This window comes from Accipiter gentilis, chromosome 2 (assembly GCF_929443795.1).
Source record: "Accipiter gentilis chromosome 2, bAccGen1.1, whole genome shotgun sequence".
Classification (NCBI taxonomy): domain Eukaryota; kingdom Metazoa; phylum Chordata; class Aves; order Accipitriformes; family Accipitridae; genus Astur; species Astur gentilis.
Genome location: NC_064881.1, coordinates 14,301,399 through 14,322,617, shown reverse-complemented (window position 1 = coordinate 14,322,617; position 21,219 = coordinate 14,301,399). Strand labels below are relative to the sequence as shown.

The 21,219-nt window shown below is 37.8% G+C and overlaps 1 protein-coding gene across 2 annotated transcripts in view; it reads left to right on the top strand.

Annotated features, from left to right (window-relative positions):
- Positions 1–21,219, top strand: part of CA8 (carbonic anhydrase 8) — a 389,740-nt gene that overhangs the window by 27,529 nt on the left and 340,992 nt on the right. For both annotated transcript variants that reach the window (XR_007508545.1, XM_049820810.1), the window contains exons 6-8: positions 626–674; positions 3,295–3,407; positions 9,823–9,995. Coding sequence is in view for 1 of the 2 variants with exons in the window: in XM_049820810.1 (XP_049676767.1) it covers positions 626–674; positions 3,295–3,407; positions 9,823–9,957 (297 nt within the window). In the remaining variant the exon portion in view is untranslated. The remainder of the gene's footprint in view (positions 1–625; positions 675–3,294; positions 3,408–9,822; positions 9,996–21,219) is intronic.

Sequence of the window (21,219 nt, the reverse complement as noted above, 5' to 3'; positions counted from 1 at the left end):
CAAATAATATATGGTAAACTTCAGTCATGATGTCATTATTATAAACTCATTGTTTATGAAGGTGTCAGAGAAAACAATAGTGTATGTAACTCTGTAGGTTCATTACTGAAAGGACAGCCAAGTAGAGGAAGGTCATGGAAGGCCTCATCATTGTGAGTGTGTTATACTAACAACTTTCAGAGGGTCAGTGTCAAACATACTTTTGGCATACATAAAATTTTCTTGCATTAAATATGTGGAAGCAGCTTTATGCTATTACATGTTATCTACATCTGTCAAGGAAAAGCTCACTTTGGCTTTGTTTTTAAACTCATTTTGTATGGAACCCCTGAATTTCATGTAGAGAATTTCAAGGCTGGGACCTGGAAGGAGCCCAGGTACTAAAGGTAGAAAGTTAACAAATTGCTGAGATAACCTTACAACTAAAATATAAAATAGAATAAAAAAAGTCTTTGTATAGCTGCAAGCACAAATGCAATGATTAAATGGGGGCTATTAATGAGGTTGCTTTGCACAGGAATTCAAGGCTTAACGTTATAAGAACACACAGTGTGTTTTACCTCTCCATTCATCATCATTTTAATAAGAAACTAGAGATGAGATTGATTTGTATTCATTTTTTCAGGGAAAGTCCAAAACAATACCCTGTTTTAATCCCAACTCTTTATTGCCAGGTAAGGTGCCTTTGCTTACTTCTGTGTGTGTGGATTACTAGCTAACTGCAGAGGCTGAGACAATCTCGATCTAAAGCATAGCCTAATTGTAAGCCTGAGAGTGTGTCCCATAAGGTGAATAGGAATGAAGTCCCTTTGGAACCTAACGATAAATCTGCACCTTCGTCATGTGAATGGGATGTGATACTGTAGTCCATGCACTGCTGGCAACACCGTGGCTAGATTTCTTGATGATTTATCACCTCACCTAGAGGGGGAGCTGTATGTACTTCTTTACTTCGGCATAAAATAGGAAGTGTAAGGTTACCCACTTACGAAGGCAGCTTTTGGGCAGCATCAGAAGACAATGCCGTAATGCAATGACAGTTGTATAGCATACAAGGAGTAGTGACAATGGAAGGCAAATTCGAATTCATATAGATAAAAGTTAAAGAGAAACAGTAAGAAACAGCCACTTCTTCTACCTTGTCTTGAAAAAAAAAGTGACTTTTTAAAAAACGCATTTCTATAACACAAATTTTTCTGCAAGGAGTCCTTCTGAGCTAAATTCCATGTCATAGTGGCAAGATCTTTAATTTTTCAAAGTAATCCATGTCTACATTAAACTATATTATTTATATCAAAAGAATGTTGTTTAGGTTGCAAAGTCAAGTGCTCAGCAATTAGGAACTGCAGGAATTAAGGCTGCCTGTGCCCCTTCATGCATATGTGTTAAAAACAACTTCTAATTGCATGACCATAAGTTAATTTTCACAGGACCACTGCCTCACAGTTCCTGTTTGATGCTGATCAAGTCACATAAACCAAAATTTTCATAAATGATCTCTAACTATGTATTCCTCATTTTCTAGGTGCCCGACTTGAGATCATGGGGTCTGATTTGCAGAAGTGCTGAGTGCTTACACCTCCAGCTGAAGTCAATGGGAGCAGTGCTCTGACTGCATTAAGTGCTATAGAAAATTAACTACTCTGAGAAATCAGGTTCTAAGCATCTCATATTGAACACCTCAAATGAATAGATCCATTTGACCTTAACTTCTCTTTGCCTCAGTTCCCCAGCTTTAAAGTGTAGGGGTAATCTGTCCTTCCTCACCACACTGGGGTGATAGAAGGATAAAATAATTCATGTTTGTGAAGCACTCAGACACTGAAGAAATGAGTGCATTAGAAATATGAAAAATGAGAAAACGTGGTCTTTCTAACAAGCAGGATTTGAATAGCATGGGAAAAAGAAAACCAAGGACCACATATTGTACTGAGAAATCCAAATGTTATTAGATGCTTTTCAAAAGAAGATCATCCATCTTTGCAAGTAAATGATGAAAGGTTCTCTAGAAAATACATACATGATCATGTAACAAAGACTGTGTCACAATGCATGCACAGGATGGGCTGAATTAATTCTTGCAGTTCTTAACTTTTGTTTGATAATGCAACTTGCTTTCAATGGATTTGCTATGTAATTCCCTAACTGAGAAAGAGAATTACACCAACAAAACAAAATCCATGCACTGACAATCGCAGGCTTCATTAGTAGGATTTAATTCTACTGATATTTTTCTGAGCTAGTAGTGAAATGGCAGTGAAAGGTTAGGTCAACCAAGCAAGTTTATTCGTTTCCAATCTCCCATTCTGTCCTTGTCAAGCTAGTTGCCACCTTCCCCTTAACTCTCCATGCCACGATTAACCACCCTTTGTCTCCAGTTCCTCTCTAGGTTTGTTTCTTGTCCCCTCTTTTACAGTCAGGCAGTTTCCTCTCCATACTTCTTAAACTGTGTCAGGGAGTCATTTGTGAGTATGGCCTACAGCAGCAAAGGAAAGCCCTGTGCAGTCTCACTTAGGAAGTGCAGTGTGACTAGAATCTTTGAGGAATTAAAATTAAAATAGTTCAAATCAAACATGTTGTATGTAGAGTTAAAACTCTGCTTGGACAAACCATTGTATGTTTTCTTGACAGACAAATGTTTATTCTAACAGTTATTTATAAACCTATTAATAAGTTTATAAACTTATTAAAATAAGTTTATTCTTAAATAAACCTTGATTTTTTTCCCCTGTGAAATTCAACTCACTTTTCCAAATCTAGGAGGCACCAGTGCATCTCAAAAAATATGTCACCAGAATTGTGAAGTGAAAAGTTTGGCTTGAGCTGTTTTCACTGAATTTTTGTAAAAAAGAAATAAATTCATCCTTGAGACATATCCTAAATGTAGAAGTCAGTTAAAATTTGATCACCACAGCCCCTCTGCCTTCAAAATTGGATGTCTCTTGTAGCTTCTGACACTAACAGGAGTTCTTTCCCACCATATTATTTATTTGCTGTATTAGTTTAAGGAGTTGTGCACATGTTGTTTTTCACATCTATAAAGTGGCATTTTCATCTTTAAAATACTCATCTACAGGGAGAAGTTACTGTAGTATGATGACCACAAGCTCACGTACATTCACATGAGAAAGTAGTGGACAGTTATAAATTGACAGGTTATAAATTCACACTTTAGCTTACTGCATACTAACTTCATCATATGAGCAAGCCCATGGCTATCATAAGCTGTCATAATTGAAAGACACAATTATCTTCCTTAATGTCATTAAAATTCCATATTTCTTTTAATTTCAGATCCTCTTCTGCGTGACTACTGGGTGTATGAGGGCTCTCTAACCATTCCACCCTGCAGTGAAGGTGTCACCTGGATTTTATTTCGCTATCCTTTGACTGTGTCCCAAGTGCAGGTAACAGCTGTGCTTAAAGTGACCTTGGAATATGGTTATGAGCTAAAGGTTATAGCGTGCAAATATATATATCAGGACATTATATCTGTTCTCCTTGAAGATCCCATTAGATCAGTACATGGCTTTTCAAGTAAAGGTTAAGCCTTTTGAGTCACTGAAAGCAATGCAAAGGTCAGAGATGAAAAACCTTGTTATCATTTATCATCTGCATTTAAAATAATTCTTTATTTAAGTGAAAGAAAAAGAAAGAAGTCAATGGGCAAAAGAAATTCAATTCTTTGTAATTGTAAGCTTTCAAATATCACTGCTTTTTGATGTTAAAGGAACAAAAAAAGCACAGGGAGACACTATGTCCTGGAGAATGAAAAATGTTAACATAGTACAGGCTAGCTATATTGCATTGAACTATATTTAACTTATCTTGCTCTTTTTTAATTCTGTTTTATAATAAATGTCAAATGGAAACTACCTATTTAAATTTGATTTCACGTGTATGTATTTTAAAGTAGTTTTTTTTTAAAAGTTATATCTAACAGTTATGTGAGCCTTCCTATAGAAGACATTTAAAATCTGTCTACAAATAGTCCAGTAAAAACAATGAAAACTCCTGATGAATATTCTTCCACAGTCTGTGAATCTGAGCTGGAGGAATGTGGGTTAATTTAAGTGAAACTGTGTAAAATCCCTGAAGCCGAATATGTTAATTTTCATTGCCTGCTCTGAAGCATTGCAAACAGAAGGGAAAAAAGTATAAAAGGTGATAAATTATTTCAGCCTTAATAATCTACAATCTTTCTAGTAATCCCAATACAATATTTTAACAATTTTAACAATTTGAAATTGGCAATGTTTCTTTTCATATGAAAACTGAATTCTAGTTCTAATCATAGGATAAAAACAATAGCTCCCAATAAGCTTATTTTTATGGTAGCTGCAACTTAAATGTATCCCATCATGAGTCTGGTATTTATTGAAAGGATAATTCTTATGGCTGCTTGCTACCAAGTAAATGGAAACAGAACTCCGTTGGCATCATTAGATTCAGAATAACTTTTAAAGACAGAGTGCGTTTTGTAAGTTGGCAGCTAATTGTGCAGATTGAATTGGATAGATAAGAGGACTTAATCAGAAGTATAAAGGCCATAACTATTACACTGAGACATTGTATGATATTTTATTTCATGCTAGTTACAGATTTTGCGGTCTCTATTCCCTTTTCATCCAGTCAATGCATAGAAGAGGGCACAGTTCAAGCCATCCATGTGCGGTGGGAGATGGCAAGAGGGTGAATGAAAGAAGAATTAGGCAGAGAAATGCAACTTTAGTTAATATTATTATGTATTCATTTCCCACAAGAAAACAAGATGTTGGCACATGCTGTGAAGGGGATAAGTCTCCAGAAGAGAATATTGTGCCTGGGGAAAAGAGGGACCCATAGTGCCTGTGGAAAAGAGTATGATTCATAACCATGGCCTTCTTTAGGTGAGGGGTAGCTGGTTTGTGTTGCTGCATTACTTTGGTGGGTATAAACCCAATCCAACAAGAACATTGCACTGATGAAGGGCACAGAAGTCATGGAGAGCCTTTTTTCTCTGCTACTGACACAGTATGCAGGTAGACGTGGCACTGGAGCAGAGTGAGAGATTGGACTGGACTTAGGCCAGTATCATCCACAATACCTTGTACTTGTTGTAGATCAGCATCAATTAGAAAAAAAATCCTCACTGCTAGTTATGAATGCAGCAGCATTAAAGTCAAGGTTGTGCAGAACAGACTTATTAAGATCATGAAGGACTTTTGCCAAGGTGGGATAAAAATTTTACCTGCACCGGATACCGCTTTCAGATGTCAACTGAAATAAATATGGGGGCAAGTAAGTGAGAGACAGTGATTCTGGGATTCTAAAGTCAAAAGGGACTGAGAGTTCTCCAGGATGCCCAAAATAAGATTTTGGGGATGCCAGAATATTTTCCTATAGCTTAGACATCCAAGATTTTAACTTGCAATTAGCATTTTGGCTGCAATTAAGTATCTGGCCTCTTTTGTGCATGTGAGCATGACTGCCTATGAAAGATTCCATTTAAGGAGAGATTAGAAATGCAAGGGCTTTTATCTATGGAAAATAAGAGGATGTAGTGTAGCATATACCATTCTGAATCATCCATGGAAGGCTGGTGAAGGCATTTAATTTTATTAAGCCTGCTTGTAGTATTAAAGCACAGATTTCAGTGCAAATGCATTTCTAATGGATTTAAATACATTATTTTTACATGTGTCATTAACTTGTAGAACTTTCTTCTGTGGTATACTAATGAACACAGCTTATGAAACTTCAAGTGATTTATGTAAATACTAGTAGCATCTGTGGTTATAGCTGGTAAGAGACAAATTCAAGGCTTTCTATTTTCATTTTTCAGGTCATAAAATAATCAACTTCTGAGTGTCAATAACAAGTAACAATAAAGAACAACACCGTCTGATAGGGAATAGGCTTTATTGCCTTCCTCTGATGAAGCTAGTTAATATACTGGAGACAAGATACTCATTCACATTCTCATTTTCTGTAATTAACATAGCAATATTGTTTAGCCTAAGAAACTGTGGGTCATAAGGGGAAAAAATGAATAAAACTGCAATTCTAGTTCATGGTCACGTCTATATATTTTCATATTTGCTTATTTTGAAACAATGGAGAAGTAACCATTTTGGCATAGGCTTAATAGGCTGACCATTGCAAGGTAGAGAACCTTGTTCTATTTCTCCTGAAGACATTTATAGATAGTAAAGCTCAAAGAGTTGATTTGCTACTGATCTAAGTCAATGCTAATTGAAAGGAGATTCATCTCCATATGCACCTCACTTCAGCAGCTGGGATCTGAGTGTGTTGGTTATACGAGTAGCATAGGAGCAAGCCAGGACTGCAGCCTCAGAATGTGCTTTCCTGGAGTCCAATGCTGTTTCCTCACTGCAAGTCATTTTCTTTGACATGAGGCTTCACTTTGATCAGAGAGCTGTTTGCTTCACAGGTCTTTCTGTGAGTTCTGGATAACATGTGCAGGCGACTCTTCTTCCCCAGAGAATAAGGGCTTTGCAAATCTGGTTCTTGGAGTTTTATTACTGACCTCAGTGGAAAGGAGCTTGTCTGGAAAGCTGCACCTTGCAGTGCTCTTTTTGCATATTCCTGCCCTCATTTTATGGTTTTTATCATCCTTGCTTGTCTTATGTTGAAATATACAACCCCAAAAGAACTGCGTTGAGCGCTTTTGTGAGACACCTCGCCCATGCATGTACACTGCTGAAATGCAATGGGAGAAGATAGAAAACTCCCTCCTATTAGGCCAGTAAAGAGCAGGAAGTAATTGAAAAAGACTTGCTCATGCTTCTCTCCCCTATATTTTGTAAAAATTTGACTTTTGTGAATAATGTGCTTTGTGGTTCACTGAAGCCCAGAACAAGTGCATTGTCTAAACCACTCAGAGTAGGGATTTTAAACAATGATGCAGCAAGGAGCTGTTGTTCTGCTGTAGTCATTGTCAGAGTTAACTGGTTTTGTATTGAATGGCAAGGTCTCTAGTCTTTTTGTCTACCTCAATCAAAATCAAGAGCTTCCAAAGGACAGAAATAGTAACTAGCATATGGAGCTGGAGTGGGAATTATGCAAAATATATGTAGCCTGTGAAATAAAGCACTCTGAGAGGTTCCTGGTATTCTGTTCACTGGGAAGCAGGTCTGTATTCTTGAAAGGTGTCATGGAGGTGTGTGAAATATTCAAGCAGAAAGATGATGCTTCTATTCCTCATATAGAAGAAATAGAGAAAACATGCAAATTCTTTGTTTTGTGTGTTCTGTTCTTCAGCAAATATTTAAGTGAAACCGAAGAAAGCAGTGTTCAGGATCTGAATACAGGGAAGTGATAAAAACATTCTTTCAAAATTCTACAAAATATAAACTAAATACTTTTACTCAGTAGAAATATGACTGTTAACAATGTGGATTTACCCCTTCACTGGTTAGAATTTGATCCTGAATTTTAGTGTGAACAGGCCTAGGTCATCCTTAGTGTCTTCTGGGCATGAGAAAAACTTTTATAAATGGCTATTCCTGTTGAAAGTATGTGAATATTCAAGGGTGCTTAGCTGTATGCCTCTAAAATATCTATTTCCTCAGCAGTCCTACAGAGTGTACTTCGCAACATTGACTCATGAGGGGTTGGGAGGACGTAGTAAGTTGTTCCATATGAAATGAAGCAGGATGAATAGGGCACACATATCGCCTTATCACATGGAAATTTAGTAGGGAAAGTAGTGTCAGCACAGCTAGTGTCCTTCTGACAGAACCACTTCTCAAGAGTGAAGCAGAACACCACATGTGTAGAAGGTCTCTGTCCCAGGGGATCTGAACCATCATATGAAGGACTAAACAAGGAGGCTGATGATCTCAGAAGCAATTTCCCCCTTGGAGCAGGACTACAACTCTTGACTTCCCTGAAGACTAAAGAGCAGGCATGGGCATGAGGTCATTCCTACTTTCCTGACTGAAGAAACTGGAAGCTGCTTTGTGAGGACACTACCTCTCGGAGAAAGATTTCACTGTGGGGACTGGGGCAGAGCATTTGTAGTTGTAGTAGGAGACAGCTCACAAACGCCAGCTTTGCAGAAAGTGTGCTTTTCCCTCTCCTTCATCTGTGTTTGTTTGAAGTCTCTCATTCTCAAAAGATCAGACAAAAGCCATGTTCCTGTAAAATGCTCCTTCCTAAACTACAATTATTTCAGACTTTCCAGAGTTGATTCAGATGGTAAAAGAGGCTACCTTTGCAAAACCCATTCAGCTATTTACCAGCACTTGACTCCTGAAGACTTTTCAGTTCCAATCCTGTAGTGGGTTTGTTTTCAGTTTGCTTTAAATAAGCAAACAAACAAAAAAATTTTCCAAATCAGGGTTTTGCTTCTAAAACCACCTTCAAAGAGTTTTACAGTTTGTCCTGCTTTTCATCTTTTGAGTCTAAGCTTTTACCTTGTATCTCAGCTGTAAGAAGCTGAGTGTTGATTTCTAAGCACACTGGTTTTTTTGAGGAAAATAAAGCAGAGCAGAGCTAACCTCTAAATCAAGTAAATAAGTCTGTATCAATTCTGCTGTACAGTGGAAAGCAACAATGAAGGCAGTTGTCTTCCAGGTTGCAGTAAGACAGTGTTCTCTGCAGGCAGTATAAGAATAAAAATGCCATTGCCTGCTGTTTAGTATCTCATTTCTTTTAATTCTGGAATCACACTTGCATTCTCCCTGTAATCCTTCATAGGGTGTTTTTGATGAGGAAATTAACTCTCTATAATCTCTTAAATGATAAAATTATTAAATATTTCAAGCTGCATTTTCTTTCTGTGTAGCTTCAGTTTCAAGTTACAGCTGAGCTGGATAGTGAGGCATCATGGAATCAGTACGAATACAAAGGCTCAGGCTAGGGGAGTCAGCCTCCAAGTAGGTTTGCTGAATCCAGCTAAGATAGCTTGTCAATATGCCAAAGCAAAAAACAACACAATTTTTTTAGTAGTTGTAACTACTTATTTAAAATACCAGACTCTTAAAAACAGCACTGTGAACAATAAGGTATAATATTGCTGAGATATGCATTGATTTTCTTAGTTTCTATCACACAGAGCTTGATGCTGATACCAGGGATGGAGATGGAAGCTGCTCACATTTTTCCCTACACCAGATTAGATTTAGAAAAATCTAAAAAGAGTCTATAAACCAGAAACATACTTGGTTTGGAGCAATTGAAATGTTTTATATTGATTTTTGACTGTATTTGATTTTCTAAGTACACTTAGCACCTACATCTGCAGAACTTTTGAAGTGGTACTTTATTTTGATTGGGAAAACCGTGTTTTTCCATATAAGATGTCCTCTAAAGCTGACAGTCTGTTCAGAATTCTCCTGGTTTAGAAAATAATTTGTAGTTAAATGAAGTAACAATTTCAGGCAATAAATAAATCACTGGGAGAAATACAAAACAGTTTATAATTGACCAAGTTTTTTCTCAAATGCAATTCTTTGAAGAAGACCAGAATATTAGTCTCATGTCACAACTGTGAGGTTGATTCATAGGATATAATCTACAATGGCTAAGAAGGTTATAGATCCCAAAAGAAGTTAGAAAAAAGCAAAGGGTAAGTTTGCCAAACCATGTGCATAAAAGTTCTTATTTTTCTCTGTGTGTTAAATGTTTTGACAATGCTGTCAACTTTTTTAAAATGTTATTAATAATGTATGTTGACCTTAGTGTATGGTACCTGAACACTCCAAGTTTCAAAACTCCAAAAGTGGCTAGGCAAGGCTGATATTGATCAATAGTCCCATAGTCTTCATAGTGAAGAATGTATCTCAGCTTCTTCATGTCTGTTTTTCTGCCTTTCAGATAGAGGAATTTCGTAGGCTGAGGACACATGTTAAAGGTGCTGAACTTTTAGAGGGCTGTGATGGAATCCTAGGAGATAACTTCAGACCAACTCAGCCACTTAGCGATAGAGTCATCAGGGCTGCATTTCAGTAGCAGAAGAGAAGGAACAACAGAAATAAATTTTTATTCAGGTAAGTAAAAGCTTAGCAGAAAAATAAAAACATTGAAATAATTTTCATAGGGGAGATTGAGCTAAAGGAGAAAATGCACTGAGTTTATTTCAGCTAATGTTATGATATATTGTCACAATCGTAAATTTTGACACTGTAGTGCTTTATTTTATCCTGTGGTATAATAGTTTGGTTACTATTGGTTCTTTAGTGGCTGAAATAGTTTGGTTACTATTAGGTTCTTTAGTGACTGGTATCTAATATGCGATTTAGTGAATTGAAATGTTTGTAATTAGGCAGTGGAACACACACAGTTACATCACAGTTACTTCTTGTAGCTTTAAATTTCTCCTACTGCAGTGAGCAACAGCACAGTATGCCTAGGTTATGTGGTAGATTTCCGCAGTTACTGAGGTTCACTGGTTGATTTCTTACTGTGTTTTTAGAAGACCAGTCATTGGTGAATCTTTCCAGTGTTATCTGTTAGAAACCAGGGTAGTAGTTCTAGAAGGAGGCCTTTAATTCTCAAAGGAGGCAGGTTTTTTTTTGGATCCCTTGTCCCTGCTTTACAATGCTGTTCTTTCCCAACAAGACCGAATCTTGGGCAAAACCAGTGCAGATACAAGAGGAAACTAATTAACTTCTGTCGTGGCTAATTTTTCATATTTCATTCATCAAAGTAATTGCTGCTTCTTGTCCTCAGTGATGTTTTCAGCTTTCATTGGCTCATAGAGCAAGAATTGAAGGATGACATTGTATTCAATGCATAAGAGCTAATACACATATGAACCTGCATTATCCCCACTTCAGTTATCAAAACCTCCCATGTCATGTTCCCCTAGCTTCTATCAGTTACAAGATAAATTCTATCGATGCTCAACAGTTACTCCTAAACCTCATTATACTTAGTTAATAAATGTTTTACTATAAAGAAAAACATAGTAATGAGATTCTTGAAGAGTTAAAGAAAATTTGCTATCAAGAAAACTAGTTACCTTGAAAGCAATGAGTCAAGACACCAACATTTATGGCTGATTTTGTAATGAAGTGGCCCCACCCTGATACAAATAGTAAGACAGCAAGCTATCTGGGAAGTCTTCAAGAAAAGAATGAATCTGTTCACTTGCTTTCTTTAATAAGTCCTATTACTTTTTTATATAGTAACATTTTTCATCTACTATCCTACCATAAACTTCATTTAAATAATGAAAACATTGGGTTTTTATTACCCATTACCTTATTTTACTGGTAGAATCCATTATATAAAAGCATCAGTTTTTCTGTCTGCACATTTCGTCAAAGCTTCTTCTAAGCTCACAAGAGAACTGATTCATCTAGAGTTTATCCTGGAAGCATGCTGCTGAAAGGTTTTTGATAAACACTTTTGGGTAAGGACATTTATTTGTACATTAAATTCTTGCCCTATCTAGGTCAATGATGGAACTCCTTAGTTCACGTCAGGCTCTGTTGTGGAGTTAAGCCTCTTCAGACCATGCTCTGGGTCCAGGCCCCAACTTCATATGAAGTTAACAAATGATCAGGCAGCAGATAACCCCTGAAGGAGATTGATAATTCAATGCTTCCAAAAATGGATCCATTAAAACCGAGTGGGAAGATTATCTTTCCTTCTGCATGTGGTAGAAATTATTAAATGGGCTGGGACAGTGGCCAACAATTTCATGGTCTTTCCATATAGCGTAAGCATTCAGTATAGTGTATGCATCTAAATATTTCTGAAGTAAGGGTTTATTTGTATTTTATAACCCTACTTAATATCCACATCCCAGAAGTTAAGCAAAGAACTTTTATTAATATTGTTTTCTTATTCCCATATTTAATTTTGGGCACATCCCTAAGCCTGGTTCTCAATTACATGGTTCTCTGCAGTCACCAAATGTCATCACTTTAATCTCAAAATGGATGTTTCAAATTCATCCTGGCTTCTGCATAAAAATTACTTGGGAAAACCACAGCAATATTAAAGTACAATTTTTCTCGGAAAGTGAATAATGCCCTCAGGCCAGTGCAGGTAATTCAAGTCTGTAACAGTGAAATTACTTGACACGCTGAGTTTGAATTTTAAGCCTGAAAGAGTTTCCTTTACAATGCTGGAATTGAAATGTAAAAATTTCCCTTTTGCTTTCATGTTTGAAATTTTATTACATTTGTCAATACTTATAAAGATTTGTTTTAAATAATAAGATTTATCTTGGCCATGCTTCACAAAATAATCTGTAGTTTTAATTGCCAAATGATGGAATTTTTAATGTAAAATGATAGTCCTCACTGTAGGGCTATGCTAATTATGGACTCTCAAGCACTGAGAAAGAACTGTGACTCCTGGCATTGTGTAGTCCACAGAAGAAATGGTACTTGGCTCTCTACACCTGGTTGAATTATTTATCAGAAATTCATTTGGCCAGGTCTTCTTTATAGTTTTTGATGCCTCAGTCCAAATAGCACTAAACCAATCAAGGGTTCACAATATATCCTTGCTATTAAGTTTGTCTCTGGGGAGCTGGAAAAATGAAGCGTAAAAAGAAATTGTGTGGCTTTGATCACCTTTCTTCTATGCAAAGAGGGAGAAAGGGAAAAAAACAATCCTACCTACTTTGTAGTGATTTCCTCTCACAGTTCTCTCCAGGAGGAAGGTGTTGAGGAACAGTAGCTCCTCACACAGACCTCAGACATCCTCAGAAAAGATACCCTCCCTCATTCATAGGAATGGGTAATGGTCCTTAAGCTGGGACTGCTGACATCAGCTGAATATTGCTATGAAGACCCAGCAGCAGATGGGGAGGTAACAGTTGTCAGGGTGGCATCTACATAGTGATCCAAGATGGAGCATTTCTTCCTTTCAAAGAGGAGATTACCTTTTATTTTACAGCTTTGGTATGTCTTGAATATTACAAATACAAACACACTGGTGGACTTCTTTTCTGACACAATGCCCCTCTGCCAAGGCTGCAGGAACTCCTGTCAGTAAAGTTTTCAATGTTTTCTTTTGTTCCAAAACAGTGTGGTACAGCATTTGAAGAACCTTGAGGAACATTAGTTTTTCATGACCTTGTCACTCTGTCAGGGAAAGGAGACAAACGTTTCCATAAATGTTGTATACACAGGAGCAGAAAGAGGTTGCTTGAAAGCTCTAATTAGTTTTGACTGAATCAGAATGCAGGCTCTATGCATGCCACGCTCTGTCATGACCCGGGCTGGACAGACCAGGGAGTCATGTGGAGTTTGGAATTCCCTTGGGCTAAATTAAGGTGAAACGACACCAAACAATCAGTTAAACATTTTATTCATGGCAGAAGCAACCTGAACTTGGGAGGCATAAGAGTAGGTTGTGGGGTTTCTCACAACAGGAACTGGCCTGAAACTGCCTCAGTAAACCGTGTAACCATATACATCATTTCAGGGAATAAGGAGAGCCCTCCCGTTGAGTCACGAGGTTCAGAGCAGACCCCCTTGCTTTCTAGACTCCTTCTCAGAGAAGAGCCTAGGGGCAGCTGGATCCACTCCTAGTCCTATACTTGGTCAACAGTTTTATGTCTTAAAGAGATGAGGTGTAGGGATTATGAAAAGGGGAGAGAGAGAGAGAGAGAGGGGGTGGGGGGGAGAGACACTTCACTGGTCCTGTGTCCAGCATTGGCCCAGTCAGCCGAGGGGTCCAGTTCCAGTGGGTGCGTGCACGTGGGGCTTCAGTTTGTGTCCTTTTATCATCTTTGCCCCTCCTTCAGGTGGGCACTAGAATTCATTAGGCTAATTAAGTGTCATGTTTCGGTTTGTGCTTTCAGTACCTTCGGGAGATGGGTCGGTGGACTTGGGGGTCGTTTGGGGAGTAACTTCCCCTTCCCTGCAGACATGACTGTTGTTTGATCTTTGGCCATGCTTGGTGAGCTGCCCTGCTCAGCATATCAGAACAGGGAGCTGTGCACCCTCCGGCACACCCTCCCCCTCCTGTTGCTGATCTGTGCTGATCAGCTTCTTTTCACCTGGGGTTCCTTGGTAGGCAGTGCTTGTGGCAAGGCAGAACTTGCCCCACCACAATGTTTACGACGTTAACTCTTTCAGTCTCTCACATGCTCACAAATGTTCAGAACATCTGCTCTTCAGCCTTGATTTAAACCTTGACAGAACTGAACCCTTTGTGGCTTATGATCAAAGGGCATATGTTGATCTTTGATGCAATTTGTGCTAGTTTGTTGAATGGATGGCAGAGTTGACACAAACATGATATGTCATGGTGTGTAATCTCAGGGAAAGAACTGTTTTTTTTTTAAATGTTCCTCTATCATAGGAAAGTCCAGATCTCAAAATACCCCCCTCCAGTTCTAGAACAAAGTTTGGCCAGGCTCTAAAGGGAGCCTTCAGGAGGACAAAACAGGTAGAAATTTGTAGCTTCACTGCTCTCTTTAACCAAATGGGCTTTAGAATAAGTTTGTGGCTATCTAGTTGCCCTCTTTTGGCTCTGCTTTTCTGCTAAAAATGCATATCTCTCCTATAGCCTGGGGTTAATGAGTCTTTGGACTCTGTCGTGTGTGTGGTTTTGAAATACGTCTCATATAACAGCCTTTACATCCTTTTCTCTCCTGCAGTTGCCAAAGTTTTCACATATGTTTCTCTCAAAAAAGCCTTTTCTTTTCCTTATTTCTAACCTCTTTAAATCATATCCAGTAGTGATAGAACCAGCCAGGTGTTAAGGAATTTGGAGGGAAAGCTAAGTACAGATTTGCTTTCAGACATGGAAGGTGAAAAAATTGAGTTCAGTTTTAGGCAGTGGAGAGCAATGGAATCACAGAATAGTTGCTGTTGGAAGGTGCCTCTGGAGATCTGCTAGTCAAATCCTCTGCTCAAAGCAGCGTTAACTACAGTGAGTTGCTCAGGGCCTTGTCCAGCTGGGTTTTGAGTATTGTAAGGATGAAGACTCCACGACTTCTTTGAGCAACCTGTACCTGTATTTGACCACCCTTGCAGGGAAAAAGATTTTTCTTAATTTTAAATGAAATTTCCTGTACTTCAATTTGTACCCATTGCCTTTTCTCCTTTCACTCGATACCATTGAAGAGTCTGGTGCCATCTTCTATACTTGTTCTCATAAATTATTATACACATTGATAAGATCCCTCTTGAAACATCTCTTCCTGAGGCTAAACAGTCCCAGCTCTCTCAGCCTATTCTTCTATGACAGGTGCTCCAACCCCTTAATCATCTTTGTGGCCTGTTGCTGGTCTCACTTCCCCATGTTTCTTTTGAACTGGGGAACCCAGAACTGGACCCAGTGCTCCAGATGTTTCATCAGTGCTGAGTAGAAGTGAAGGTTCATCTCTCTCCACCTGCTGGCAATGCTCTTCCTAGTGAAGCCCAGGAGGCCGTTGGCCACCTTTGTTGCATGCATACATTACCGACTCATGTTCAACTTGTTTACCAGGACTCCCAGATCTTTTTCAGAAGGAGAAGAGAGAAAGGATAACATTGTGACTTCCTCAGTGTTACCATGAGGTTTTTTGATACTTCATATCTGACTCAGAGCCCTTGCTATGGGCATCAGGCTATTTCGTGATAATCTCAGGTGATCTTGGAAAAAGATTTGTAATTCTTACTGGTTTACAGCAATGCTTAGCAATGGGGACAACAAATGCTACCACTTCTAGAAATCAAATAAGAAAAACCTTAAATCTTCCATTTTAGTAAAGGCTAGTTTTTTGACAATTTGAGTCCTGACTCACTATTTTTAAACATGCGAATTGTGATTATTCCAGCAGGCTATTTTATTTTGGGGCTTACCACCTTACCTAGTGGATAAGTACTTTTTCAGTAGTGTATTCTTCACTGAAGACAGCATCATTTGAGGTTTCCAATGGATTTATTACCCTCTCTTTAATCCTTGTTGCTTTATATGTAACTGATTTGATAGACATGCCTTTCTCCTCTGTTAATCAGTGGAACAGTTTTATCCGTGAATGAATAAGATGTCCGATTTCAAACACTTGAATATCAACTTGAATTGATAATGATACTGAATTCAGTGTGGCATGCCTACATGTCTTCATCCCTTTATAAATCAGGGTGTGTAAGTGTGATTCCATGCATAGGATAGTTAAATGGCATTGCTCCCGTTTACTAAGAGAAGGTCAAATAAGTGCCTGGTACAGAAGTCATTGAAATAAATGAGGTTCTTTTAGAAGAAGGCAGTAAGAGCTAGTTCTAAAAAATAACTAGCTAAAATAATATTGAAAGAATATTTTCTTTTGAAAGTGATAAACTTTAATTTACTTTCCACTGAGCATAATTAATAAACTAAAGAATTTGATCTCCAATGTGCTGTCTCCAAAGTTCACATCGCAGACACAATTTATTTTGTATCCATAAATAAAGAATTGTCCTTCAAGTGTGATGATGGCTTATACCTACTCCATCTACCTATATACATTACTCCAGTTCTCATGAACTTTTTTTTTTGTGACTGATTCAGAAACTCCCAAAAAAGTATTGATTTGTATATACACAAATGCATGTATACTCTCATACATACACATACATCTCTGGTAGACCTCAGACTCTAAGTAGCTGCAAGTTTATCCAATGTCGTGTAAATTATGATAGCAGAAATTAATTTGGATTAAAAACCATTCTTAATATAATTACTGTTTTCCTAGTTGTGCATTCAAGATTAGAGGAAAAAAAAATAAATTACATCATTAGAATACCAAGGTTGTTCTAGGTCTGACGAACAGGAAAGAGTAATTTAGGGTGGGAGGAACAGAGACTGCATGCCTGGTACTGCAGAGACTGTCTGCATGATATTGAGAGGTCTGAGCAGACAAGCAGAAATTGGCACAGCATTAGTTTCACAGTGAGGAGAGGGGGCAATGTGGTGACTGTATCCAGTGCGTTTAGTGAGTGGATAGTGCAAATCACTTGCTTTTGAAGCTGCTGAGCTGCTCTTGGCACCAAAACTATGCAGCCTTTTCCATAGAACACTGAACAGGGGATCGGTGTTGCCAGTGGAAATGAGCTAGTACTAAACAGGTAGTGGTGCACTCCCCTCTTTATGGCATTGCACACTGTATGGTAATTAGATTATAGAATATGAAGGGACATTCAAATACAGAGTGATCTATAAAGCTGTGCCTTGCCTTTGAGAAATGGAGGCAAGAGTGGCATGATGCTATGGTCTGTATTTCTTTGCCTAAGCAGTTCTCAGTGAACTTTGCATTTGAATGGAGGTTTACATTACCGATCAATATGCGTCTTTATTCTCAGTTTACTAGTAGCCTTTGTAGTTCCTGAAGGTCACAAACAAGTTGCTCTGCAGAAAGTTCCAACACTTGGGAATTTTATGCTTTCCTGTTGTGTAGATCCAGAGCTGGACTGAGCTTTCAGCAGCCATGCATCACTAGGCTACTATGACCATTCTTCTCTTTTTCCTGGTTAAAAAAAAACAAACCACCAACACAAAGATAATCAAGACTAGTTCTTTAGAAATACAAACACCAATTTCCTAGATTTGATGAAATACGAGTATTTATGCTGCTTCTCAGCAAGGGATTTTTCATTGGTCATTTTTTATCTCCTTGAGTTTAGGTTTTATGCTTAAAACGTGGTTGGTTTAATTGTTAAGTTTCGGTCTTTGAAAGAAACTCAACTTCATGTTATTGACAAAACTGACTATTGTTCTAAGAACTTATGTATAGTGCCCAACACTCTGCTGCCGCTTCAGAGTACTTGAGAATGTGCTTACATTTCAGTGTATGACCATAGGACAGAGGGTCAAACATCTTTGGCTTGTAAGCCACACACCATAATTGGAGACCTACTGGAAACATACCAAAAACTTCTGGAGCATTCAGGGGACTAAGAGTTTCAGGAATGGCTGAAACATGGTGCCCTTTCAATTTGCTTCCCACTACTTTGTTGTCATAGAAAGGAATGGAGTGCGCGCTGAGATTGTAAGTGAACCCTGTAATGTCAGCCTAACGTGTTTTCCCACTGCTGAGGATTCAAATTAGTGAGTAGCAAAACTCTTTTGTTGCTTGTGTGACATACCTCTGACACAGGAGCCACAACTTAGGGATTTGGTAGCCACAGGCAGCCCAAGAGTCATAGACTGGTCACTGCTGTAGTAGGAATTTATGCTGTTTCTGGGCCAGAGCATCAGTGTAGGGAGTGATCAAGCCCTAAATGAGGAAGAAAACCATTCTGAATTGTAGCTGTTTCCAGAATTAGTACCATATTGGAATTGTCCTTGTTCATTCCTTTACTGAGCTTTTCTTAGAAATACACAAATATTGGTGGAGGAATTGAAAACAGTTGAAATTCTATAGCACATAAAGAAGCAGCAAAGAAGAAACAAAATGCTGTGCTTCCTTTTCAAAGCTAAAACCCCATAAGGTAGCCTAGGCATCAGACCCCTGCTTATGCTTCATATAAGATATTTCATGCTGACAAGAGCTCCCAGATTTCATGACCTGTGACTCTCTATCAGCATCACACATTCTTTGCTATCCACAATGCACTGTTATCATCAGCTTTTTTTATGAAAAGCATTTTGAGAGTGTAATTTCCAGCTGCTTACCATAAACCATGTATGGTCTGTACACTGCTGCTTTGAAAGTGATAATGTAGCCGGGAGTGCCTGGCCTAAAAAACACCCTCACAGCATGTTTATTGGCAATTTCAACCCAAAAGTTAGAGTCCGAACACACTGAAACTCTGCCATGTTATTTTCACTTATGGGGAAAATGCTGCAAATTAGTGGTGAGGCAAGATGATAGGAAACTTAGATTACCTTTGGTAAAACTACACCTGTTTTTTAAAATACAGAGACTTCAGATTAGTACGTGTGAAATATAGTAATGTAACAGCTCTCAGATGTCAAGGATATTAGAAGGACATACAGGTACATGTGTCTAACCACAGACAGAAGAAAGCCTGCAATATGCATTCCTCCTTCAGCAACGTTATACATGTTGGACAGTGGGAGTGCACTCTGTTTTACCTAGATGAAATCACACAGGGAGTTTTAAGCAGACCATTTTTACTCCATTGAAATTGAAGATCCACGTAGTCACAGTTCCTTACTCTTATTGGAATTTGTAATTCTAATTATTTCATGTGGATGAAAGTATGCAAACAAGCTCTTGCTAAGCAAACAACATTTTGAAAATAAATAGTAAATAAAACCAACCAAGTTATCTGGGTAACCAAAAATGTTTTTGCAACTGATAATTGTCACTCAAGGAAGAGAATACCAGCAGTGACTGTTAGCAATGTTTTATGACTAACACCACAATTTATGACAGAGCAGTGCTACACAGCAAAACTTACTGTAATTTTTAAAAGATTTTTATGTATCCCCACAGCTCAAGAGAAACAAAGGTACTCTTTAGTTAGCATGATGTTGTTAAATGCCCACAGAACTAGATGTAGACTCAATAAATTGTGACCTTTTCATGGAAGGAATGCAAAGTGTTTCAAGAAAGATAAGGATTCATAAGGTAGTCAGTTCTCTTTTCTGAGACACTTTGAATCCATACTTTCAGGTGCTGTTTTTAGGAAGATATAGGATAATGGTAATGCGTAGTCAGTATTAAACTGGTTTTGCCACCCATGTCCTTTGATTTTTTTTAAACTCTTAAACTTTTTGGTTTCATCTAGTGTTAAGGAGGAGAAGGCAAGATGTTTCTATAAGGAAAAAAATAAAAACATTGTGTGAGACAATAATGATAGGGAATATGGTAAGACAAAAGAGGTGGAAAAGCTCTCCAGAAAGCAGATTGAGTATTTTTAAGTAGCAGAAGAAAGTTTTTGATCTTGTGTAGTGATCTTGACCTAAGGCTGCTGCAGTGGGGCATCTTATTTTCTCCCTATCAGATGGAAAGGCATATTATTGTGGCCATCCTATTTCATTTCTCTGTAGTCCATTTATTTGTACTTTCTCAACACTTTTGGAAGACTTTGAAAAATAATCCTTTTCACTGAAGTTTTCTTATATCTTCTCTTTTAAATGTGTTCTGTCTATTACTATGGGAACATTGGGACCTTTGGTTCTTAAAAATATACGAGCTTAGTCCATCTTTGCTACTGTCACCACTCCTTGTTTCTGCGATAAAGTTACAGTCTTGCATTTATCCCAGTTTTGTACAAGAGAATTTATTCTCTGTGAGGAGTCTTAAGTACATAAAATTATTATATAAAAGAATTAGAAATAAATATTCTTAGAAACATAATGATTTTTTTACATTCTGAGGATGATTTCTGAATTTTGATTCACCTTGTTACTATTTCTTTTGTTTTAAACCATGGGTATTATGATAATAACTCTCAGATTTCCTAGGTATTTACACTTTATGGCACTGATCCTGAAAGCTTTTCTTTGGGGATGGTTGTCTTATCTGGAGAGGACTCCACCAGAAGCAGTGGGACTCTAATGTATGTAGGACTCAAGCCAAGCAAAGGAAATTTCAGAGGCAGAAATATAATCTATAAACACGCAAGGCATCTAGGCAATTTTCTGATTATAATACACATGTCCATTTGTACAATTGTAGCTCAAATACTACATTTGCAAAAACTTTTCAGAAGAATAAGAGGAGCAGGTATCTTCATATGTACATAAACCTTTAGCCTGAATACTGTGTTACTTGACCACATATATTATGGAACAGTGCTATTAATTTAGCACAGTAGAAAAATTACTCTTAAACAAGAATAAGGGGTAAACATGAATAACAACACTACTGATATATACAATCAGTCTTTTGTCAGACAATACGTTAAGTATTTCTATAACAAACACAACTGAAATCTTCAGACTGGCTTGTAATTAGGCTCCTTTCCAAAAGTAATCCATTAATACAATTGCTGCCCAAATCCCAGTTCAACTTAATTTCACTGACTTTGATTTTTGGACTAAAAGCATTAAGCTTGAACTAGTGAAAAATGTACAAAATGTGCATTCAATTAAGGAGTAATTAGATACTCGATCACCCTTACATCACACTAGGGATTATCCAAGAAAGAAGAGAGATACTACTCACTGCAGTGTATAAAACAGTTTTCTTAATTAGTTTAGCACTAATTGAGATTGAGAAAGTGTCACTGTGTCACAGTATTAATTTGCCTACACGGAACCTTAAGAACACAAAGTTTTGGCTTTGAGCTTCCTCGCTCAGATTTTTCAGTCTAATTCCCTGATCCAGTATCTTCTGTCCACACACGAGGAACCTTTCTGTTCAGTTCA